Consider the following 25,724-nt stretch of genomic DNA (forward strand, 5'->3'; position numbering starts at 1 on the left):
CAGTTAAAAACAAATTCTTATTTACAATGACGGCCTACCAGGGAACAGTGTGTTAACTGCACTGTTCAGGGGCAGAGAGATATATTTTTACCTCGTCATTTCGGAGATTCGATCCAGCAACATTTCGGTTACTTGCCCCAACGCTCTAGGCTACCTGTGATGCTGGAATATGTATGATACGCAGTGAGAGCTATTGTGAATAAACCACTGCAGTTTTGAAATTGATAAAAGAATGGCCATGTTTCAAGTGTGTGCCGACGGAATCTTTTTGGTATTTATTAGGATCCCCATTAGCCGCTGCAAATGTATCAGAATTATTCACTTCTCTCATTGACTTCTCAAACCCCGGCTTGGTCTGCTTCACAGGCGTTCTCTGAAGTCTCGCGTTGTTACGTCTCTGGGTTTAGAAACTGGTAGTGGGGGAACAGGAAGTTCCGCGCAGGCGCGCATCATTCTTCAGAATAAAGGATACGTCAGAATTGTGCGGTCGAGACAACAACTTCTGTGTCCGTTTCAAATGTATAACTACTGGTATGTAATAGCACGTTATAATATCGAAAGAACATGTCATAACATGCTTGGTAACAAATACGTCAAGTGATTATCACGTTTGAAAAAGGGTTTATGTGCTGTTTTTGCGTCAAACCGCATGAGTGAACGTGATCACTTTTTTACAAGTCACATAGACTTTGGGTTAGTCTGAGTGGATGTATATCATTTCGTCAAGGTAATTTCATTAAGGATACAGTTATTTTAGATTTCTTGGTTCGTTTTACATGTCGTTTTTTGTTTTGTGTAAAATTCACGAGATGGTAAAATGGCGGTTCCCCTTCGGTCTGCATCAACGTTCTTCAGTGCAGGCAGTGAGGGTGCAGCAGAGAGAGACAATTTTACGGTTGCACTACTGTTTTGGAGCTAAATGTAATGATTATCAGTTTTCTACATTTGTACTAATATTCAAAGACATTCTGTTGTTTCTGTCTATCTATACATGTTAATATGGTGTGAACGGAAATACTATTGGTTTTTAATTGGAATAATACAGTGAAGACAAGGTTATTCAGGAAAATAGCACATATTGCTGCCTAAAACATACAGCAACCCTGTACTAAATGTTTTTTGAGGCATTTATGTGAATTCAGGAAATCTACTATAGATTAAGTGCATTTAAGTTGTGTAGCGTAATTTAAAGTGTATATGTTGTCTCATGTGAATTAATTAATGTTTTGTTGTCAATGCTTAGCTACCAGATCTATTGAAATGAGATCAGTGCTTGACTTGGACAGGAGCTCACTGGAACTGAGAACCGTCACCTCAAATTTCTACTGTTTGAGCTCATGTTCCTCATATAGAATATTAGCTCAACAGTATTGTGGAGCTCCTGCACCTATATATAAACCATATTTTTAGAGAATAACGACATTCTTGACAGTTTTGGCACTAACCTTTGTGTCCGTATCTCTTTATTACTACAGGCCGACTCAGATTAAGTCTGAGGCCGGTAACATCAACAGTGAGGACAAACCCAGCCTGCCTCTCTCCCTCCACACTGAGTCCAAACCTACAGTCACTGGGTCCTGATTGTGACAGTGTAGCCCAGTTTGCACTGCAGGGTCCAGAGATGGCATCAGTGAAGCTGGAAGACTGCAGTCAAACACTGCAGCTGAATGTCAACATTAAAGATGAAGAAGAGGAGGAGAAGATTGGGAAATCTGTTTCTCATGGTAAGCACAGGTTCTATCTAACTAAGTTGTTTATTCGTTAAAACTTCCCACTGTGAAAAGTTGCTGTAGAACTGTTTTATTTATTTATTTTATTTCACCTTTATTTAACCAGGTGGACCAGTTGAGAACAATTTCTCATTTACAACTGCGACCTGGCCAGGATAAAGCAAAGCAGTGCGACGAAAACAACAACACAAAGTTACACATGGGATAAACAAACGTGCAGTCTATAACACAATAGAAAAATCTATATGCAGTGTGTGGAAATGTAGTAAGATTAGTGAGGTAAGGCAATAAATAGGCTGTAGTGGTGAAATAATTACAATTTAGCATTAACACTGGAATGATAGATGTGCAGATGATGATGTCCAAGTAGAGATACTGGGGTGCAAAAAAGCAAAAATAAATAACATTATGGGGATGAGGTAGTTAGGTGGGCTATTTACAGGTGGGTTGTTTACAGGTGCAGTGATCGGTAAGCTGCTCTGACAGCTGATGCTTAAAGTTCAAGAGGGAGATATAAGACTCCAGCTTCAGTGATTTTTGCAATTTGTTCCAGTCATTGGCAGCAGAGAACTGGAAGAACAGGCGGTCAAAAGAGGAGTTGGCTTTGGGGATGACCAGTGAAATATGCCTGCTGGAGCGCGTGTTACAGGTGGGTGTTGCTATGGTGACCAGTGAGCTGAGATAAGGCAGGGCTTTACCTAGCAAAGACTTATAGATGACCTGGAGCCAGTGGGTTTGGCGACGAATATGAAGCGAGGGCCAGCCAATTAGAGCATACAGGTCGCAGTGGTGGGTAGTATATGGGGCTTTGGTGACAAAACGGATGGCACTGTGATAGACTGCATCCAATTTGTTGAGGCTATTTTGTAAATGACATCGCCGAAGTCAAGGATCGGTAGGATAGTAAGTTTTACAAGGGTATGTTTTGCAGAATGAGTGAAGGAGGTTTTGTTTGCGAAATAGGAAGCCGATTCTAGATTTTAATTTTGGTTTGGAGATGCTTAATGTGAGTCTGGAAGGAGAGTTTACAGTCTAACCAGACACCTAGGTATTTGTAGTTGTCCACATATTCTAAGTCTGAACCGTCCAGAGTAGTGATGCAAGTCGGGTAGCGATGAAGAGCATGCATTTAGTTTTACTAGCATTTAAGGGCAGTTGGAGGCCACTGAAGGAGTGTTGTATGGCATTGAACCCTGTGGCACCCCCATAGAGACTGCCAGAGGTCCGGACATCAGGCCCTCCGATTTGACACACAGAACTCTATCTGAGAAGTAGTTGGTGAACCAGGCAAGACAGTCATTTGAGAAAGCAAGGCTGTTGAGTCTGCCGATAAGAATGCGGTGATTGACAGAGTCTTTTATCGATGGCGGTTATGATATCGTTTAGGACCTTGAGCGTGGCTGAGGTGCACCCGTGACCAACTCGGAAACCAGATTGCATAGCGGAGAAGGTACGGTGGGATTCTAAATGGTCGGTGATCTGTTTGTTAACTTGGCTTTTGAAGACTTTAGAAAGGCAGGGCAGGATTTCATGATGAACTGTTTCAATGAAAAGGTAGATGTTATTTCATGCTACTGAGACTCGAATGGTTTGACACCAGCATTGCAAGCATTTGTTTTATTCACTGGGTTATCTGGAGTGCTCAGAGAGTAGACTAAAGAAGTGAAGTAGACAAACTGCCAGTGTTTTGAAGTTCTATGAAATGAGTCTGTGTAGTTACTAACCCTTGTGATAGTGAGTGGAGGATGATATGAAATGAGTCTGTGTAGTTACTAACCCTTGTGATAGTGAGTGGAGGATGATACGAAATGAGTCTGTGTAGTTACTAACCCTTGTGATAGTGAGTGGAGGATGATATGAAATTAGTCTGTAGTTACTAACCCTTGTGATAGTGAGAGGAGGATGATATGAAATGAGTCTGTGTAGTTACTAACCCTTGTGATAGTGAGTGGAGGATGATATGAAATGAGTCTGTGTAGTTACTAACCCTTGTGATAGTGAGAGGAGGATGATATGAAATGAGTCTGTGTAGTTACTAACCCTTGTGATAGTGAGAGGAGGATGATATGAAATGAGTCTGTGTAGTTACTAACCCTTGTGATAGTGAGTGGAGGATGATATGAAATGAGTCTGTGTAGTTACTAACCCTTGTGATAGTGAGTGGAGGATGATATGAAATTAGTCTGTGTAGTTACTAACCCTTGTGATAGTGAGAGGAGGATGATATGAAATGAGTCTGTGTAGTTACTAACCCTTGTGATAGTGAGAGGAGGATGATATGAAATGAGTCTGTGTAGTTACTAACCCTTGTGATAGTGAGAGGAGGATGATATGAAATGAGTCTGTGTAGTTACTAACCCTTGTGATAGTGAGTGGAGGATGATATGAAATGAGTCTGTGTAGTTACTAACCCTTGTGATAGTGAGTGGAGGATGATATGAAATGAGTCTGTGTAGTTACTAACCCTTGTGATAGTGAGTGGAGGATGATATGAAATTAGTCTGTGTAGTTACTAACCCTTGTGATAGTGAGAGGAGGATGATATGAAATGAGTCTGTGTAGTTACTAACCCTTGTGATAGTGAGTGGAGGATATGAAATGAGTCTGTGTAGTTACTAACCCTTGTGATAGTGAGTGGAGGATGTTATAGATCATCATTTTATTGACTTATGAGATACTTTTACAATAGTATTATTCCTCTTTTGTATTGCACAGCCTACTGATATGAATATATACAGTACATTCGGAAAGTATTCAGACCCTGACTTTTTCCACATTTTGTTATGTTACAGCCTTATTCTAAAATGGATTAAATAAAAAACATTCCTCGTCAATCTACACACAATACCCCATAATGACAATACAAAAACAGGTTTTTAGAAAGGTTTTCACATTTATAAAAAATGAACAACAGAAATACCTTATTTACATAAGTATTCAGACCCTTTGCTATAAGACAGGCAGTGAGGGTGCAGCAGAGGAGACCATTTTACAGTTGCACTACTATTGTGAAGCTAAATGTAATGATTATCGGTTTTCTACATGTGAAATAATATTGACACATTAAGTTTGTCTTTATCTATAAACGTTTCAATGATGTGAACAGGAAATATAATTGTTTTTTGAAGTAAAACAGTGAATACAAGGTTATTACGGAAAATAGCACATAGTGCTGCCTAAAACAAACTATAACCTTGTACTAAATGGTTTTTGAGTCATTTATGCATTTATCTACTACAGGTAAAGTATTGGCTCAAAAGTATTATGGAGCTCCTGCACCTAAATGTAAACAGTACCGGCACCCAAAATGAGTATCAACAACTATTTCAGTCCAAGTCCAGCACTGAATTAGATGATTGAACAAGAAAAAATATTATATATTTTAATAGAGAATAATGACCTTGCCAGAACTTTCAAGATAATAACTTTTGTGTCTGTTTCTCTTGTACTACTTGCCGACTCAGGTATGAGGCCGGTAACATCAACAGTGAGGACAAACCCAGCCTGCCTCTCTCCTTCCACACTGAGTCCAAACCTACAGTCACTGGGTCCTGATTGTGACAGTGGAGCCCAGTTTGCTCTGCAGGATCCAGAGATGGCATCAGTGAAGCTGGAAGACTGCAGTCAAACACTGGAGCTGAATGTCAACATTAAAGATGAAGATGAGGAGAAGATTGGGAAAACTGTTTCTCATGGTAAGAGCATGTTCTATCTAATTTTGTTGTTTGTTACAACTTCCCACTGTGTATGAAAAGTTGCAGTATAACTGTTTCATGATGAACTGTTTCAATGAGAAAGTAGATGTTATTTCATGCTACTGAGACTTGCATGGTTTGACACCAGTATTGCCAGAATTTGTTTTATTCACTGGGTTATCTGGAGTGATCAGAGAGTAGACTAAAGAAGTGAAGTAGACAAACTGCCAGTGTTTTAAATTTCTATGAAATGAGTCTGTGTAGTTACTAACCCTTGTGACAGTGAGTGGAGGATGATATAGGTCATAATTTTCTTGACTTATGAGATACTTTTAGAATAGTTTCATTCTCTTTTTGTATTGCACAGCCTACTTATATGAATACGTACAGGTAGCCTAGTGGTTAGAGCGTTGAGCCAGTAAACAAAAGGTTGCTGGATCGAATCCCTGAACTGACAAGGTAAAAATAAACTCAGCAAAAAAAGAAACGTCCTCTTACTGTCAACTGCGTTTATTTTTTAGCAAACTTAACATGTGTAAATATTTGTATGAACATAACAAGATTCAACAACTGAGACATAAGCTGAACAAGTTCCACAGACATGTGACTAACAGAAATGGAATAATGTGTCCCTGAACAAAGGGGGGGGGGTCAAAATCAAAAGTAACAGTCAGTATCTGGTGCGGCCACCAGCTGCATTAACCTGTTAGGGCTAGGGGGCAGTATTGATACAGCAGGATAAAAAACGTACCCGATTTAATCTGGTTACTACTCCTGCCCAGTAACTAGAATATGCATATAATTATTGGCTTTGGATAGAAAACACCCTAAAGTTTCTAAAACTGTTTGAATGGTGTCTGTGAGTATAACAGAACTCATATGGCAGGCCAAAACCTGAGAAGATTCCATGCAGGAAGTGGCCTGTCTGACAAATTGTGTTTCATCTTGGCTCTTTTTATTGAAGACTGAGGATCTTTGCAATAACGTGACACTTCCTACAGCTCCCATAGGCTCTCAGAGCCCGGGAAAAAGCTGAACGATATCGAGGCAGGCTCTGGCTGAAACACATTATCGCTTTTGGCAAGTGGCCGAATAGAGTACTATGGGCTTAGGCGCGTGCCCGAGTCGACCGAATGCTTTATTTTCTTTCGTCTGTTTACCTAAACGCAGATTCCCGGTCGGAATATTATCGCTTTTTTATGAGAAAAATGGCATAAAAATTGATTTTAAACAGCGGTTGACATGCTTCGAAGTACGGTAATGGAATATTTAGATTTTTTTTTGTCACGAATTGCGCCATGCTCGTCACCCTTATTTACCCTTTCGGATAGTGTCTTGAACGCACGAACAAAACGCCGCTGTTTGGATATAACTATGGATTATTTTGAACCAAACCAACATTTGTTATTGAAGTAGAAGTCCTGGGAGTGCATTCTGACGAAGACAGCAAAGGTAATAACATTTTTCTTATAGTAAATCTGACTTTGATGAGTGCTAAACTTGCTGGGTGTCTAAATAGCTAGCCCTGTGATGCCGGGCTATCTACTGAGAATATTGCAAAATGTGCTTTCACTGAAAAGCTATTTTAAAATCGGACATATCGAGTGCATAGAGGAGTTCTGTATCTATAATACTTAAAATAATTGTTATGCTTTTTGTGAACGTTTATCGTGAGTAATTTAGTAAATTCACCGGAAGTGTTCGGTGGGAATGCTAGTCACATGCTAGTCACATGCTAATGTAAAAAGCTGGTTTTTGATATAAATATGAACTTGATTGAACAAAACATGCATGTATTGTATAACATAATGTCCTAGGGTTGTCATCTGATGAAGATCATTAAAGGTTAGTGCTACATTTAGCTGTGGTTTGGGTTTATGTGACATTATATGCTAGCTTGATAAATGGGTGTCTGATTATTTCTGGCTGGGTACTCTGCTGACATAATCTAATGTTTTGCTTTCGTTGTAAAGCCTTTTTGAAATCGGACAGTGTGGTTAGATTAACGAGAGTCTTATCTTTAAAATGGTGTAAAATAGTCATATGTTTGAAAAATTGAAGTTTTTGCATTTTTGAGGAATTGGAATAACGCGCCACGGGATTACACTGGCTGTTGAGTAGGTGGGACGCTTGCCCATAGAGGTTAAGTACTGCAGTGCATCTCCTCCTCATGGACTGCACCAGATTTGCCAGTTCTTACTGTGAGATGTTACCCCACTCTTCCTCCAAGGCACCTGCAAGATCCCAGACATTTCTGGGGGGGAATGTCCCTAGCCCTCACCCTCCGATCCAACAGGTCCCAGATGTGCTCAATGGGATTGAGATCCGGGCTCTTCGCTGTCCATGGCAGAACACTGACATTCCTGTCTTGCAGGAAATCACGCACAGAACGAGCAGTATGGCTGGTGGCATTGTCATGCTGGAGGGTCATGTCAGGATGAGCCTGCAGAAAGGGTACCACATGAGGGAGGAGGATGTCTTCCCTGTAACGCACAGCGTTGAGATTGCCTGCAATGACAACAAACTCAGTCCGATGATGCTGTGACACAACGCCCCAGACCATGACAGGCCCCCTAGGTCACAGTCTACTGCACGAACCAAGAACATTTTTCCTCACATTTTTTAGAGGGCAAATAGTTGGCAGGGAAATGTTGTATGAATCAGTGTATCAATGAATTGAATGTATGTAGGCTATGAATGGCCTCACACCAGTACAGTAGGTGTTGTATGCACCGAAGAGTTGGATGCGATCCGCCAACCAAATCCCAAAGAAGGACAACGCAAATGCACATCGCTTGACCCGTATGGAGAATGTGAAAAAAGAGCGTTATTAATCTCTATTATTGATGTTTGATGAAGAGTATCTACCACCCTATGTAAAGCTGGGATATATAAGATACCCCATAAGAAAGTTGGTGTAAAACCCGATGCAACGGAATAAATGTAAAAAGTTTGGCCACATGTCAAGTGTTTGCAGACGGAAGGAATATGTTATTGTTGAGTATGTGAATGTAAAATTATGCAACTGTGGTGGGGGTCATATTTCTGAATTCCCAGAGTGCCCTGTTAGGGTGAAAGAGGTTTAGGTGTCAAGGATCAGGACTGTACAGCAAATCTCCTACAGTTGAAATCGTAAGTTTACATACACCTTAGTCAATACATTTAAACTCAATTTTTCACAATTCCTGACATTTAATCCTAGTAACAATTCCCTGTCTTAGGTCAGTTAGGATCACCACTTTATTTTAAGAATGTGAAATGTCAGAATAATAGTAGAGAGAATTATTAATTTCAGCTTTTATTTTTCATCACATTCGCAGTGGGTCAGACGTTTACATACACTCAATTAGTATTTGGTAGCGATGCCTTTAAATTGTTTAACTTGGGTCAAACGTTTCGGGTAGCCTTCCACACTCTTCCCACAATAAGTTGGGTGAATTTTGGCCCATTCCTCCTGACAGAGCTGGTGTAACGGAGTCAGGTTTGTAGGCATCCTTGCGCGCGCATGCTTTTAATATAGGAGTGAGGTCAGGGCATTGTGATGGCCACTCCAATACCTTGTCTTTGTTGTGCATACGCGATTTTGCCACAACTTTGGAAGTATGCTTGGGGTCATTGTCCGTTTGGAAGACCCATTTGCATCCAAGCTTTAACTTCCTGACTGATGTCTTGAGATGTTGCTTCAATACTCGTTTTACTGTGGATATAGATACTTTTGTACCTGTTTCCTCCAGCATCTTCACAATGTCCTTTGCTGTTGTTCTGGGATTGATTTGCACTTTCCGCACCATAGTATGTTCATCTCTAGGAGACAGTACGTGTCTCCTTCCTGAGCGGTGTGACGGCTGCGTGATCCGATGGTGTTTATACTTGCATACTATTTTTTTTGTACAGATGAACATTTTACCTTCAGGTGTTTGGAAATTGCTCCCAAGGATGAACCAGACTTGTGGAGGTCTACAATTTTTTTTTTCTGACTTCTTGGCTTATTTCTTTTTATTTTCCCATGATGTCAAGCGAAGAAGCACTGAGTTTGAAGGTAGGCCTTGAAATGCATCCACAGGTACATTTTTACTCAAATTTCAATTAGCCTATCAGAAGCTTCTAAAGCCATGACATCATTTTCTGGAATTTTCCAAGCTGTTTAAAGGCACAGTCAACTTAGTGTATGTAAACTTCTGACCCACTGGAATTGTGATATAGTGAATTATAAGTGAAATAATCTGTCTGTAAACAATTGTTAGAAAAATTACTTGTCATGAACAAAGTAGATGTCCTAACCGACTTGCCTAATCTATAGTTTGTTAACAAGAAATGTGTGGAGTGGTTGAAAAAGGAGTTTTAATGACTCCAACCTAAGTGTATTTAAGAGAGTTATAGGGGCAAGAGGCCACAGTTCTGAAGAAGATATGATGGTGGATGCACTGCAACCAGTTGCAAATGTTGTACGTCAATCAAGTGATCTGGATACACTTATTGTGAAAGTGGATATTTTAGTATTCATAGCCACAGTTATGAATTGTACTGCACAAGATGTCCAAGAAGCTGGACATCATATCTGCAGCTGAGAAGTTTTTGGGCCTCCAAGACTGCGACTACTGTCACCAGATAATGTTCTGCTCTTACAGGGTCCTTCTCAGCCTGTGTAGGGACCTGATTAGAACAGAAAAGCAGGCTGATTTAGTTTAATTTAAATGTTGTTATTGATAGTTTGTATGATTAAAAAAAAATAAAAAAGCATTTCTCCTTTGCCAAGATAATCCATCCACCTGACAGGTGTGGCAAATCAAGAAGCGATTAAATAGCATGATCATCATTACACAGGTGCACCTTGTGTTTGAGACAAGAGTAGCTGAGTAGGTGCTTTGCAGCAGCTTATGGGGATCTCTAATCAATTCAAAAATGCCACTCAAATGTGCTGTTTGTTTTTCACAACACAATGCCACTGATGTCTGAAGTTTTGAGGGCGCATGCAATTGGCAAGCTGACTGCAGGAATTTCCACAAGAGCTGTTGCCAGATAATTTAATGTGAATTTCTCTACCTTATGCTGCCTCCAACAATGTTTTTGAGAATTTGTCAGTATGCCCAACCAGCCTCACATCTGCAGACTGCCGTGTATGACGTTGTGGGCGTGCGGTTTGCTGATGTCAATGTTGTGAACAGAGTGCCCCATGGTGGTATCAGGGTTATGATATGAGCTGGCATAAGATACAGACAACGAACACAACTGCATTTAATGGCAATTTGAATGCACAGAGATACCATGACACGATCCTGAGGCCCATTGTCCTGCCATTCATCCGCCGCCATCACCTCATGTTTCAGCATGACAACGCACAGCCCCATGTCGCAAGGATCTGTACACAATTTAAAATGCTGAAAATGTCCCAGTTCTTCCATGGCCTGCATACTCACCAGACATGGGACCCTTTGAACATGTTTGGGATGTTCTGGATCGACGTGTACGACAGCTTGTTCCAGTTCCCTCCTATATCCAGGAATTTCACACAGCCTTTGAAGAGTGGGATAATATTCCAGATGCCACAATCAACAGCCTGATGAATTCTATGTAAAGAAGATGTGTCCTGGAGGAGGCAGCAGCAGCTATCCACTTCTCCAGTGCTTACTGTGTAAATTGGGAGGAGCCGGAACCAAAAGTGATCCCAAGAGGGGGGTGACCTGGGGGGTTCTGAGGTACCAGAATACATTCAAATAAAATACCTTTATAATAAAGCATTGCATGCATTATCATGGCTTTAGCGTACTGGCATAGAGCAGTGGTGTGGAGACACTTGCAGAAGTTGTTCATTTTTTGTAGCCTAGAGTTCTGGAACAATGTGGCCTTTTATAAACGGATTTCATGCAATTCTACATTTTAGATGACTGGAGACTTTCACAGAATCTTAAAAGGTAAATTATGATTTAATTTTTTATTTAACTGGGCAAGTCAGTTAAGAACAAATTCTTATCTACAATGACTGCCTACCCCTGCCAAACCTGGACGACGCTGGGCCAATTGTGCTCCACGTCGTCCAGGTTTAATACCTCACAAATGACCAAAATGACAGGCTGCTTTGACACTGACAAACTGAGAATCTGAGATCAATAAAAACGACCTTGTCTCTAATCCATCAATAGCCTAGGCCAGGTGTGAGGAGAAACACATTGTACAATATGAGGAGGAAGTTATAGTCCTAAACAAGCTTTACAGTTTCACTGACTCACCCAATGATGTGCGGCTCACTCACCGGCCAAAAGCTCATCTCTCTCTTGCTTTACTTTGTAAAACAGTGCTGTTTGCTCAAAGACCTATTTGAAAGTTGATAACTTGGTAACATACAGACAGATTAGTATTTTATTTTCAGCAGGATCCATTTGCTTTACAACCTGTGTTTTCCAGTGACTGTATTAGAAATATTGCTAAAGGCCTATTTTGGCTGCATGCTGTTCACTGACAGATTTGCCACACGTTCCCAACTGTAGGCATGTCTTGTGATTTGGCTACACACAATCCACAACTAGTCTATTAAATTTTTTTTTGCTATTGATCCTCTGTGTATAAATTCTAGGCTTAATCCTGGTGTAGTATTGGGAATTATTTCATTTCTTTCTGAGCAGACTGCAGAGTGCTGCAGCACCTTGGGCTCCTTAGTAGTGCAGCGGTCTAAGGCACTGCATCTCAGTGCAAGAGGCGTCACTGCAGTCCCTGGTTCGAATCCAGGCTGCATCAAATCCGTCCGTGATTGTGAGTCCCATATGGCGGTGCCAGGCCAGCGTCGTCCGGGTTTGGCCGGGGTAGGTTGTAATTGTTAATAAGAATTTGTGACATGCCTAGTTAAATAAATAAAAACACACTTCCCGCAGATATTATTCTATTAGGAAATAAATGAAGTGCAATGCTGGAGAGATGAGTTGCTGGCTCATGTCTATAACAGCACAGTGGGAGAGAGATCATAGAAAGTGAATCTCATTGTAGTTCTGTGAGAGATACAGGCGTGCTTCTCTCTCACTACAGCAATGGCCACGCCTTGGTCTAAATAGGCTACAATGTTACATAAACCATAAACCAGGGACGGCCCAACATTAATACATTCTTAGAATATCAGGCACGTTTTCACATACGTTTTTTAGGAGGCATGACAATTACAGAGGAATCCAAATGTAATTACTCTGATTGCTTTTATGAGGATTTTTACATTGCAAACAGTGGACATAATGTTTCATACCACAAGAGGTAGGCTACCTGATCCTGGCAAATGGGTTCTGGAACAAAAGACTACAAAACTGAGAGGTGCTGGAGGATCCGGCTCAAATTAAGCACCACCCTTCTCATATAATGTGGTAGGGCCATCCCAAGGATCCCTGAATGCATGGACGATTGCGCCAAAGATTTTTTATAACTAATCCAAGATTAGACCACAGCCGGTCGTTTCCAATGGAACAGATTCGTCATAGTGGGCAGAGCCAAGCACAGTCAGCGAGATCCTATTGGTGCATTCTACAACACATCTGCATATTTCTGTTAGGGAACTCCTCTGTGAAGCGCTCGTGTGCAATAACTCAATTCGCCTTTACGTTCCTTCTAAATAACGTGATTATTTAACTTTTGCAAAGGGTAAAGTCTACAAAACTTAGTCCACTCTGTTCACAACAGATTTTAGTTTTGGGAACAGAAACTGTATTAAGATCAGGTGTTTCATAGATTAAAACATTTTGCAGAATGTCGGCCAAAATCCATCTAGTTCCATCTTATTCCACTGCCGGCCAGCGGGCTTCCTCTCACTACCATATTTGGTATTGTTATGTCATTCCATGCTAAATAACACAACTATTATCATATTTATCATATTTGGTAGTGAGTGGAAACGTTCAGCGGATACTTCACATTTATACATCCGGTGAAATATCTGTCTCATTGTTCTATCTGTAGCTGCACTGTGGTAGTGGGGGAACAGGAAGTTCCAGGCAGGCACGCACCATTCTTCAGAATAAAGAAACGCCAGAACTGTGCAGTCAAGAACCTTTGTGTCGGTTTCTATTTATTAATACAGGTATGTAATAGCACGTTTAAACTTTCTAATATCAAAAGAACATGTCATACCATGCTAGGTAGCATCCGTTAAGGTTTTATCACGTTTGATAAAGGTTTGATGTTTTATTTTTTAGTCAAACCAGGTGATTGTGATCAACTATTTTACAAGTCACATAGCTAGAAGCCTTGGGTTTGTCTGAATGGATGTACATCATTTCCTCAAGGTAATTTTAATAAAGAATACATTTATTTGAGATTTCAGAGTTTGTTTAGCATGTTATTGGTTTAGTGTAAAATTCACAATCTGGTAAAATGGCGCTGTCCACTCTGTTTGCGCCAATGGGCTTCAGTGCGGGTGCAGAGAGACAATTTCATGGTCGCACTACAGGTTTGAAGCTTATTGTAATTATGATCATGTGTTGTAATATTCAGACACATTCAGTTGTTTCTTCTATCTTTATAAATGTTACTATGGTGTGAACGGAAATACAATTGGTTTTTGATTGGAATAATACAGTGAAGACAAGGTTATTCAGGAAAATAGTACATAGTGCTGCCTAAAACATACTGCAACCTTGTACTAAATGTTTTGAGTCATTTTGGCTTTTATGTGAATTTGTGGAGTCTACTATAGTTTAAGTGCATTCACGTTGTGTAGACTATTTTAAAGCATGTACTTTGTTTAATGTGAATGAATCCATATTTTGTTGTTTGTGCTTAGCTACCAGATCTATTGAAATGAGATCAGTGCTTGACTTGGACAGGAGCTCACCGGAGCTGAGTACCGTCACCTATTTCAGTCCAAGTCAAGCACTGAATTAGATATTTGAACGATAAAAAAAAATAAAAAATGACTTCGCCTTTATTTAACCAGGTAGGCATGTTGAGAACAAGTTCTCATTTACAATTGCGACCTGGCCAAGATAAAGCAAAGCAGTTCGACACATACAACAACACAGAGTTACACATGGAGTAAAGCAAACATGCAGTCAATAATACAGTAGAAAAATAAGTCTATATACAATGTGAGCAAATGAGGTGAGATAAGGGAGGTAAAGGCAAAAAAGGCCATGGTGGCAAAGTAAATACAATATAGCAAGTAAAACACTGGAATGGTAGATTTGCAGTGGAAGAAAGTGCAAAGTAGAAATAGAAATAATGGGGTGCAAAGGAGCAAAATAAATAAAAACAGTAGGGGAAGAGGTAGGTGTATGGGCTAAATTATAGATGGGCTATGTACAGGTGCAGTGATCTGTGAGCTGCTCTGACAGCTGGTGCTTAAAGCTAGTGAGGGAGATAAGTGTTTCCAGTTTCAGAGATTTTTGTAGTTCGTTCCAGTCATTGGCAGCAGAGAACTGGAAGGAGAGATGGCCAAAGGAGGAATTGGCTTTGGGGGTGACTAGAGAGATATACCTGCTGGAACGCGTGCTACAGGTGGGTGCTGCTATGGTGACCAGTGAGCAGAGATAAGGGGGGACTTTACCTAGCAGGGTCTTGTAGATGACCTGGAGCCAGTGGGTTTGGCGACGAGTATGAAGCAAGGGCCAGCCAACGAGAGCGTACAGGTCGCAGTGGTGGGTAGTATATGGGGCTTTGGTGACAAAACGGATGGCACTGTGATAGACTGCATCCAGTTTATTGAGTAGGGTATTGGAGGCTATTTTGTAAATGACATCGCCGAAGTCGAGGATCGGTAGGATGGTCAGTTTTACGAGGGTATGTTTGGCAGCATGAGTGAAGGATGCTTTGTTGCGAAATAGGAAGCCAATTCTAGATTTAACTTTGGATTGGAGATGTTTGATGTGAGTCTGGAAGGAGAGCTTACAGTCTAACCAGACACGTAGGTATTTGTAGTTGTCCACATATACTAAGTCAGAACCGTCCAGAGTAGTGATGCTGGACGGGCGGGCAGGTGCAGGCAGCGATCGGTTGAAGAGCATGCATTTAGTTTTATTTAAGAGCAGTATTTAAGAGCAGTTGGAGGCCACGGAAGGAGAGTTGTATGGCATTGAAGCTCGTCAGGAGAGTTGTTAACACAGTGTCCAAAGAAGGGCCAGAAGTATACAGAATGGTGTTGTCTGCGTAGAGGTGGATCAGAGACTCACCAGCAGCAAGAGCGACATCATTGATGTATACAGAGAAAAGAGTTGGCCCAAGAATTGAACCCTGTGGCACCCCCATAGAGACTACTAGAGGCCCGGACAACAGGCCATCCGATTTGACACATTGAACTCTATCAGGGAAGTAGTTGGTGAACCAGGCGAGGTAATCATTTGAGAAACCAAGGCTATTGAGTCTGCCGATGAGGATGTGGTGATTGAGAGTCGAAAGCCTTGGCCAGGTCAATGAATACGGCAGCACAGTATTGTTTCTTATCGATGGCGGTTACGATATCGTTTAGTACCTTGAGCGTGTCTGAGGTGCACCCATGACCAGCTCTGAAACCAGATTGCATAGTGGAGAAGGTGCAGTGGGATTCGAAATGGTCGGTAATCTGTTTGTTGACTTGGCTTTCGAAGACCATGGAAAGGCAGGGTAGGATGGATATAGGTCTGTAGCAGTTTGGGTCAAGAGTGTCCCCTCCTTTGAAGAGGGGGATGACAGCAGCTGCTTTCCAATCTTTTGGAATCTCAGACGACACGAAAGAGTGGTTGAACAGGCTAGTAATAGGGGTTGCAACAATTTCGGCAGATCATTTTAGAAAGAAAGGGTCCAGATCGTCTAGCCCGGCAGATTTGTAGGGGTCCAGATTTTGCAGCTCTTTCAGAACATCAGCTGACTGGATTTGGGAGAAGGAGAAATGGGGAAGGCTTGGGTGAGTAGCTGTGGAGGGTGCAGTGCTGTTGACCGCGGTAGGGGTAGCCAGGTAGAAAGCATGGCCAGCCGTAGAAAAATGCTTATTGAAATTCTCAGTTATAGTGGATTTATCAGATGTGACAGAGTTTCCTATTCTCAGTGCAGTGGGCAGCTGAGAGGAGGTGTTCTTATTCTCCATAGACTTTACAGTGTCCCAGAACTTTTTTGAGTTTGTGTTGCAGGAAGCAAATTTCTGCTTGAAAATGCTAGCCTGGATTTTTCTAACTGCCCGTGTATATTGGTTTCTAACTTCCCTGAAAAGTTGCATATCACGGGGGCTGTTCGATGCTAATGCAGAACGCCACAGGATGTTTATGTGTTGGTTAAGGGCAGTCAGGTCTGGAGAGAACCAAGGGCTATATCTGTTCCTGGTTCTAAATTTCTTGAATGGGGCATGCTTATTAAAGATGGTGAGGAAGGCATTTAAAAAGAAATAACCAGGCATCCTCTACTGACGGGATGAGGTCAATATCTTTCCAGGATACCCGGGCCAGGTCGATTAGAAAGGCTTGCTCACTGAAATGTTTCAGGGAGCATTTGACAGTGATGAGTGGAGGTCGTTTGACCGCTGACCCATTACGGACGCAGGCAGTGATCGCTGAGATCTTGGTTGAAAACAGCAGAGGTGTATTTAGAGGGCAAGTTGGTTAGGATGATATCTATGAGGGTGCTCGTGTTTACGGCTTTGGGGTGGTACCTGGAAGGTTCATTGATAATTTGTGTGAGATTGAGGGCATCAAGCTTAGATTGTAGGATGGCTGGGGTGTTAAGCATGTACCAGTTTAGGTCACCTAGCAGCACGAGCTCTGAAGATAGATGGGGGGCAATCAGTTCACATATGGTGTCCAGAGCACAGCTGGGGGCAGAGGGTGGTCTATAGCAGGCGGCAACGGTGAGAGACTTGTTTTTAGAGAGATGGATTTTTAAAAGTAGAAGTTCGAATTGTTTGGGTACAGACCTGGATAGTAGGACAGAACTCTGCAGGCTATCTCTGCAGTAGATTGCAACACTGCCCCCTTTGGCCGTTCTATCTTGTCTGAAAATGTTGTAGTTAGGGATGAAGATTTCAGAGTTTTTGGTGGACTTCCTAAGCCAGGATTCAGACACGGCTAGGACATCCGGGTTGGCAGAGTGTGCTAAAGCAGTGAATAAAACAAACTTAGGGAGGAGGCTTCTAATGTTAACATGCATGAAACCAAGGCTATTACGGTTACAGAAGTCATCAAAAGAGAGCGCCTGGGGAATAGGAGTGGAGCTAGGCACTGCAGGGCCTGGATTCACCTCTACATCTCCAGAGGAGGAGTAGGATAAGGGTACGGCTAAAAGCTATGAGAATTGGTCGTTTATGACGTCCGAAACAGAGAGTAAAAGGAGCAGGTTTCTGGGGGCGATAAAATAGCTTCAAGGTATAATGTACAGACAAAGGTATGGTAGGATGTGAATACAGTGGAGGTAAACCTAGGCATTGAGTGATGATGAGCGAGATATTGTCTCTAGAAACATCATTGAAACCAGAAGATGTCATCGCATGTGTGGGTGGTGGAACTGAAAGGTTGGACAAGGTATAATGAGCAGGGCTAGAGGCTCTACAGTGAAATAAGCCAATAAACACTAACCAGAACAGCAATGGACAAGGCATATTGACATTAAGAAGAGGCATGCTTAGCCGAGTGATCATAAATGTCCAAGTGAGATTCAGACAGCTAGCCGGGCCATAGGTAGCAAGCTGGCAGAAGATGGAGTGAGGTCTGTTTTTAGCCACCTCTTGTGTTTCCGTCTGTAGATTAGTGGGGTTCCGTGTGGTAGGGGGGACCAGTCCAATTGGCAAAATAGTTATAGTGGCCCAAGAAAATTGTCCGGTAGACCTATTAAGATGGCAGACGATAAGACAGCTAACGATTAGCGGGCCGCAGATGGGCGTTCAGGTTACGTGGCGACAGAGGGGCCAGTTGGATAACTCCCTCGGGCAGATAACGTCGGTAGTCCAGTCGTGAAGGCCCGATGGGGCACCGCATCGGCAGTAAAACGGGTTCGGATAGGTGATTGTAGCCCAGGAGTGGCTGATGGAATTTTTCAGCTGGCTAGCTCCTGAATAATTTATGTTAGCTCCGGGACCGACGTTAGCCAAAAGTCACTCGGGTAGCAGCTAGCTATCTGCAAGATCGAGGTGTAAATCTCCAGAGCCTGCGGTAGAAATCCGGGGATATGGAGAGAAAAATAGGTCCGGTATGCTCTGGTCTGAGTCGCGCTGTACAAAACTGGCGATAGCTTTTTGCGCTAAGGGATAGCTGATGACTGCCAACCGTGGCTAGCTGAACTCCAACGTTAGCCAGTGAACTTGCCAACCTCTGGCTAACCTCTGGCTAGCTTCTGTTGTGGATTTCAGATTTGAGGTAAATAATACTTTTTTTTTTTAATTGGTGAGGCGGGTTGCAGGAGAGTGTTTTGAGGATGAGTTTTTAGGAGAAAAAAAATATTTAAAAAGATATGCGAAGAAAAGATGTAAATATATAAATACACGGGACACGACAAGAGGACGACAAAGGACGTCTGACTGCTATGCCATCTTGGTTGAGACAACAAGAAGAAATATATTTCTTGAGAATAAAGAAAGTGCCTGAACTGTGAAGACTAACTTTTGTGTCTGTTTCTCATTGTTAATACAGGACGACTAGAAAATAAGTCTGAGGCCGGTAATATCAATAGTGAGGACAAACCTAGCCTATCTCTCTCATTCCAGACTTTGTCCAAACCTACATTCATTCACTGGGTCCTGATTGTGACAGTGGAGCCCAGTTTGCACTGCAGGATCCAGAGATGGCATCAGTGAAGCTGGAAGACTGCAGTCAAACACTGGAGCTGAATGTCATCATTAAAGATGAAGAAGAGGAGAAGATTGGGGCATCTGTTTCTCATGGTAAGAGCAGGTTCTATCTACGTTTGTTATTCATTCCAACTTCTCACTGTGTATGAAAAGTTGCAGTAGAACTGTTTCATGATGAACTGTTTCAATGAGAAAGTAGATGTTATTTCATGCTACTGACACTTACATGGTTTGACACCAGTATTGCCAGCATTTGTTTTATTCACTGGGTTATCTGGATTGTTCAGAGAGTAGAATAAAGAAGTGAAGTAGACAAACTATCAGTGATTTAAAGTTCTATGAAATGAGTCTGTGTAGTTACTAACCCTTGTGATAGTGAGAGGAGGATGATATGAAATGTGTCTGTGTAGTTACTAACCCTTGTGATAGTGAGTGGAGGATGATATGGCTCATTTATGACTTTTGCCCCTTTTTAGAATAGTTTTATTCCCTTTTGTATTGTACAGCCTACTGATATGAATACATATGTCACCCGGTACAGCCAGAAGAGGACTGGCCACCCCTTTGGGCCTGGTTCCTCTCTGCGTTTCTTCCTAGCTTCCTGCCTTCTAGGGAGTTTTTCCTGGCCACTGTGCTTCTACATCTGCATTACTTGATCTTTGGGGTTTTAGGCTGGGTTTCTGTAAAGCACTTTGTGACAACTGCTGATGTAAAAGGGTTTATAAAATAAATTTGATTGACATTGACAGTACCAGTCAAAGGTTTGGACACCTACTTATTCCAGGGTTTTCTTTATTTTTACTATTTTCTACATTGTAATATAAGTGAAAACAAACTTTAAGTAACACATATGTAGTCATGTAGTAACCAAAAAAGTGAGATTCTTCAAAGTAGCAGAAAATTTTATAGAACTTTGAAAGTGTCTTCAGTTGCAAAAACCATCAAGCACTATGATGAAACTGGCTCTCACGAGGACTGCCACAGGAAAGGAAGATCAAGATGTACCTCTGCTGCAGAGGAAAGGTTCATTAGAGTTATCAGCCTTAGAAATTTCATCCCAAATAAATGCTTCAGAGTTCAAGTAACAGACAAATCAACTGTTCAGAGTAGACTGCGTGAATCAGGCCTTCATGGTCGAATTGATGCAAATAAACCACTACTAAAGGACACCAATAAGAAGAAGAGACTTGCTTGGGCCAAGAAACACGAGCAATGGACATTAGACCGGTGGAAATCCTGTAATTTGGTGCGATTTGTCCAAATTTTAGATTTTTGGTTCCAACTCCTGTGTCTTTGTGAGATGCAGAGTAGGTGAATGGATGATCTCTGCATGTGTGGTTCCCACCGTGAAGCATGGAGGTGTGATGGTGGGGTGCTTTGCTGGTAACACTCAGTGATTTATTTAGAATTCAAGGCACACTTAACCAGCATGGCTACCACATCAGTCTGCAGTGATATGCCATCCCATCGGGTATGGGCTTTGTGGGACTCATTTGTTTTTCAACAGGACAATGACCCAAAACACCCCTCCAGGCTGTGTAAGGGCTATTTGACTTAGAATGAGAGTGATGGAGTGCTGCATCAGATGACCTGGCCTCCACAATCCCCCGACGTCAACCCAAATTAGATGGTTTGGGATGAGTTGGACCGCAGAGTGAAGGAAAAGCAGCCAACAAGTGCTCAGCATATGTGGGAGCTCCTTCAAGACTGTTGGAAAAGCCTTCCAGGTGAAGCTGGTTGAGAGAATGCCAAGTGTGCAAAGCTGTTATCAAGGCAAAGGGTGGCTACTTTGAAGAATCTAAAATATATTTTGATTTGTTTTAACACTTTTGGTTACTACATGATTCCATATGTGTTATTTCATAGTCTACATTGTATAAAATAGTAAAAATAAAGAAAAACTCTTGAATGAGTAAGTTTGTCCAAACGTTGGACTGGTACTGTATACTGTATATCACACCAACTGACTAGTTCTTCTGATGTTGTTCACATAGGAAACCATGTTGACACATTCTCTACATCCAGAGAGCAACAGCAGGAAGATCACAGAGCTAAGAGGTCTCATCACTGCCCACATTGTGAGGAGATTTTTCCATTTCTATCAAAGCTAAAAATACACACAGGAGAGAATCTGTATTCCTGTACTGACTGTGGGAAGAATTTCTCTCTACTGAGCAACTTCAAAAGACATGAACGTATACATACAGGAGAGAAGCCTTACTTATGCTCTGACTGTGTAAAATGCTTCACAACATCAACTGAGCTAAAACGTCACCAGAGAACACACACAGGAGAGAAGCCTTACTCCTGCTCTGACTGTGGAAAGAGTTTCTCTCAACTGAGCAACTTAAAAGCACATGTACGTATACATACAGGAGAGAATCCTTACTCTTGCTCTGAATGTGGGAAGAGTTTCTCTCTACTGAGCAACTTAAAATCACATGAACGTATGCATAAAGGAGAGAAGCCTTACATATGCTCTGTGTAAAATGCTTCACAACATCAACTGAGCTAAAACGTCATCAGAGAACACACACAGGAGAGAAGCCTTACTCCTGCTCTGACTGGAAAGAGTTTTTCTCGACTGGGCACCTTAAAAAGACACCAAGTTAAACATAAAGGACCACTGATCTGACTGTGGAAAATGTTTTAAAACAACAGCTGAGCTAAAAGGTCATCAGAGAACAGACATAGGAGAGAAGCCTTACATCTGCTCTGACTGTGCGTCGAGTTTCTCTACTGTGCCACTTAAAATGACATGAATGTATACACACAGGAGAGAAGCCTTGTCACTTCGCTGACTGTGAGAAGAGATTCTACAGATTGGGCCATTTAAAAAGACACCAATGTTTACATAAAGGAGAGAAGCCTCATCAGTTCTCTCAGACCAGCTAAGATTAGACACTCCACTTAATTATCATCTCATAAAATAATTGGCAACGTTGAATTGGATCAAATGAAGAAAGCTTATAACACTATTGTAATCCTATTTTTTTCTAACTGTGAGAGAACTGTGCAGAGGAACGGTTAGCCTCTCTTTACTGATCAGTATGCACCTTGTTAGTTTTGGTGTGTTTTGTTAGGTTATACTGTAAAGATATTGAGATGAGGCGTCTCACAATGGATTCTGATGGTTGACTGGGTGGTACTGCTTCCCTCTGCAGATTTCTGTGGGAATGAGCTGGTAGACAACATGTACAGAGTGTACAAAACATTGAAGGATGCCTGCTCTTTCCATGACATAGACTGACCAGGTGAACCCAGGTGAAAGCTATAATCCTTAATGATGTAGTTTTTATTATGGATTTGTTATGGATCCCCATTTAGCTTTCAGCAGAAAGCAAGAGACTGCAGTTGCAGTGGGCTAAGAAATGGAAAGACTGGAGAATGAATTTGAACAACATTGCCTGGTCTGATGAATCCCTGCTGTTTCATGCTGATGGGAGGACTAGGGTATAGAGGAAACCATGAGTACATGCATCCATTCCATATGTCAACATTGCAGGCTGGTGGTGGTGGTGTGAGGGGTGTGTTTTCATGCCACACATTGGGTCCCTTGATAGAAGTGGAGCAACGTTTGAATACCACAGGATATGTAAACATCATTGGCAATCAGGTGCATCCTTTCATGGCAGCAGTGTATCCATCTGCAAATAGATTTTTTCAGCAGGATTATGCCCCGTTCCACAAGGCTTGTCCAGGAATGGTTCCAAGAACATGACAGTGAATTCAGCTTACTGCAGTGGCCTGCTGAGTCACCAGATCTCAATCCAATTGTACATATGTGGGAGGAGATGGAACAAGCTATTCAGAGTAGAGATCCACTCCCAGCCAACTTGACACAATTGTGGGAAGCATTGGAGTCAACATGGACCAGCATCCCTGTGGAACGTTCTCAACACCTTGGACAGTCTATGCCGTGACAATTTGAGGCTGTTCTGAGGATAAAAGGGGCTGCAACTCAATATTAGGATGGTGTTTCTAATGTTTTGTACACAATGTATATCAGATAAAGATGGTGTGATGATCATTTTTTAGCGTTAGTTTGGGTGGATTATTTTATGTTAAACAACTTTTGTTTAATGATAAACAGGCTTAGAACTGACTTGTTTATTAAATTGTATTTTAATTCTTGATTCATTATTTTAGTCATTGATGATGAATGTATTTGAATAATTGTGTTGAAGTTAATTGATCTGGTGGCAGGTAGCCTAACGGTTAAGAGTGTTGGGCCAGTAACTGAAAGGTCGCTGGTTTGAATCCCGAGCCAACTAGGTGAATAATATGTCATTGTGCCCTTCAGCAAGCCAATTAACTCTTATTTGTCCTGTAATTTGCTCTGGATAAGAGCATCTGCTAAATGACAAGATTGTAATGAAAAATGTTTGTATATGAATTTATGCTGGGCAAACACTTTTTTCTCTTAAATGAAATACTGTATATACAATACACAACATTACCACTTTGTTTACCCTGGTCAGAGGGACAGGACCATAGTAAGCTAGACTATATAGCTGCTGTTGTTAGTAGCCTACAGTTTCCATGCAATACAGCATGTCAGATCACTAATGATTAGGTGTACAGGCTGCTACATTTATACAAGAGTTTCTGCCTGTGTCTGTCAGGAGTGATGTGTTATCAGGATTGTTAAATAACTACTGGAGAGAAGTGGAGAGCCGCCTTGACCTTTGTGCCCGACATGGTCAAGAGAGACAGAGAGCCTGCAGCAGCACTCCGATGTGAAGAACAGCCCTTAGAAAAATGTGCGATGGTAGTACAATAAAAAAATATAGCATGGTATTTTTGTGGAATGGTAGTGACCAAAAAACAATATGTTTTTTATTGTACTAGAACTAGGAACATGGAAGAAACTGACAGATGCGTCATAATAGCCCAGAACTAAAGCTGCACTGGGAGACACATTTGAAATGGAATACATTGTCTCCACCCTGCTGCATGTATTCAATCACAGTAAAATACGATTCAAATGTATTGTTGGAAGGGATGTGGTCACCATTCATGTAATACATTAAATATATACATCAGATGGTATTGGGGAGCAATTTCATAGGGTTTTCACTGGTACATTATTTACCCATTTCAATCTTATACCAACCAACCCTATGCTTGGTGTGACTGTTATGGTCAGAGTAGACCATCTGATATGCCCTTAAATATTGTAATATGCAACCTGGAATTAAAATGTAAGAGGACCAGTGCTTCTACAGTGAAACACATCTCACATCTGTGCTGTTTGAGAGAGATGTTAGACTACATTGTATCATTGTTTCCTCTTCTGAGGTCACTGGTGGGGAACATAATTTCAATTCACTGAGACAATGAGTCCTTCAAGTTTAGCACTATATCCACACGTTTGAATTATCTGAATGATGATGGTGATGAAGGGGGAGATTGAATTTACAATATACAACGGGGGCAACTAGGTTTGTCCTCCAGTCAGTTTGTTGCTGAGCTTGTAGCTAGTCTGTGGGCCAGAACATAATTATCCTATTAACAAATAGCCTATAGCTGCCCAATTCATACTCCTACACAGTGTAGGCTACACTTCACATTTAACACGTGGTTAGTGGACTAATCAATTCAATGACCATAACATAATAATGTTGATCTGATTACAGTGGTAAAATCACCAATGTCTATATTAATAGTCCTACCTGTTCTACTACAATATATTCATCGTATTTCTCCAATGCCAAACCAGTGTGTCTTGTTTGTAACGAGACTGTCGCTGTTTGCAAAGAGTTCAATCTGAGATGTCATTATGAATCTAAGCATGGTACTTTCAGAAGTTGATGTTCCACCCCAGACATGAGGCTGAACTCCGACGCAGAAAGGAAGGTGGGCCTAAGGAGTGAACACCCTGTGTGTTTTACAGTGGTGATTTTAGCATGTACATATTTTATTGTTATTTAACCTTAATTTAACTAGGCGGTTCTTATCGACTTACACAAATCCACAAGGAGCCAGTAGAAACCATATTTGTTTAACCAAGTCAGCCATGTCAGCCATGTTTTTTTTAAAGGCATTAACTGTTTCACTGCCAGACTAAGCTCTGGTGGCTGATAGCCAGGTGTAGCAGTGGTAAGGATTCACTCCATGGTGTTGAAAGGAAAGGTTTATGCTGGGCTAACTGATATTCTGCTACAAATGGTTTAAGTAATCCGATATTTTCACTAATCTGGATTTAGACTGTCTGCTAATTCAGGTCTAAATAGGGGTACAATGTAGGACCACTGAAAACATTGTAAGACAGACTTTTTGTTAACCTTTAACACGTCAGCATGCTTCCCAGCCGAAACCGTGCACTTATTGGCTTATTTGCATATTCAAGCCTGTCTCAAAATAGAACACTGCCCTTTTAATTAAGACACGCTTTTTCCCAGACTGACTTTTCAAAGACCGTTTGAAATGTAGCCTTTTCATAGACAGCTTGAATTGTAGACGAGCAGTAATTCCCCATTGCTGACCTATACCCATGTATAACTGGTTTAATATCTCGCTAACTAGCAAAGAATATCAACAGATAGTCAACACCCGCAGCTCTGATCTGAACAGCGCATTCAC

The 25,724-nt window shown here is 41.4% G+C and overlaps 1 protein-coding gene across 4 annotated transcripts; it reads left to right on the forward strand.

Moving 5' to 3' along the window:
• Positions 1–389: 389 nt before the first annotated feature.
• On the forward strand, positions 390–24,207 carry LOC106593839 (uncharacterized). Of its 4 annotated transcripts, none has more exons than XM_082962372.1 (7): positions 393–531; positions 1,476–1,724; positions 1,837–2,009; positions 2,284–2,379; positions 5,195–5,425; positions 19,056–19,232; positions 21,134–24,207. In XM_082962372.1, exons 4-7 carry the CDS (start codon positions 2,355–2,357, stop codon positions 21,625–21,627), a joined length of 927 nt encoding a protein of 308 aa, XP_082818498.1. In that variant the 5' UTR covers positions 393–531; positions 1,476–1,724; positions 1,837–2,009; positions 2,284–2,354; the 3' UTR covers positions 21,628–24,207. The 4 variants fall into 4 exon arrangements, with proteins under 4 accessions (XP_082818501.1, XP_082818499.1, XP_082818498.1 ...); XM_082962374.1 differs by having other exon boundaries at positions 479–727; XM_082962375.1 differs by lacking the exons at positions 19,056–19,232; positions 21,134–24,207 and adding an exon at positions 13,358–19,033 and having other exon boundaries at positions 390–531.
• Positions 24,208–25,724: the final 1,517 nt, after the last annotated feature.

This window comes from Salmo salar, chromosome 16 (assembly GCF_965601325.2).
Source record: "Salmo salar chromosome 16, fSalSal1, whole genome shotgun sequence".
Lineage (NCBI taxonomy): Eukaryota > Metazoa > Chordata > Actinopteri > Salmoniformes > Salmonidae > Salmo > Salmo salar.

Coding starts and splice junctions, on each gene's coding strand:
- LOC106593839 (XM_082962373.1), top strand. CDS start 2,355: ATGCCTGCTGGAGCGCGTGTTACAG. Junction 5,426..19,055: donor TGGGAAAACTGTTTCTCATG/GTAAGAGCATGT, acceptor CTCTCATTCCAG/ACTTTGTCCAAACCTACATT. Junction 19,233..21,133: donor TGGGGCATCTGTTTCTCATG/GTAAGAGCAGGT, acceptor TTGTTCACATAG/GAAACCATGTTGACACATTC.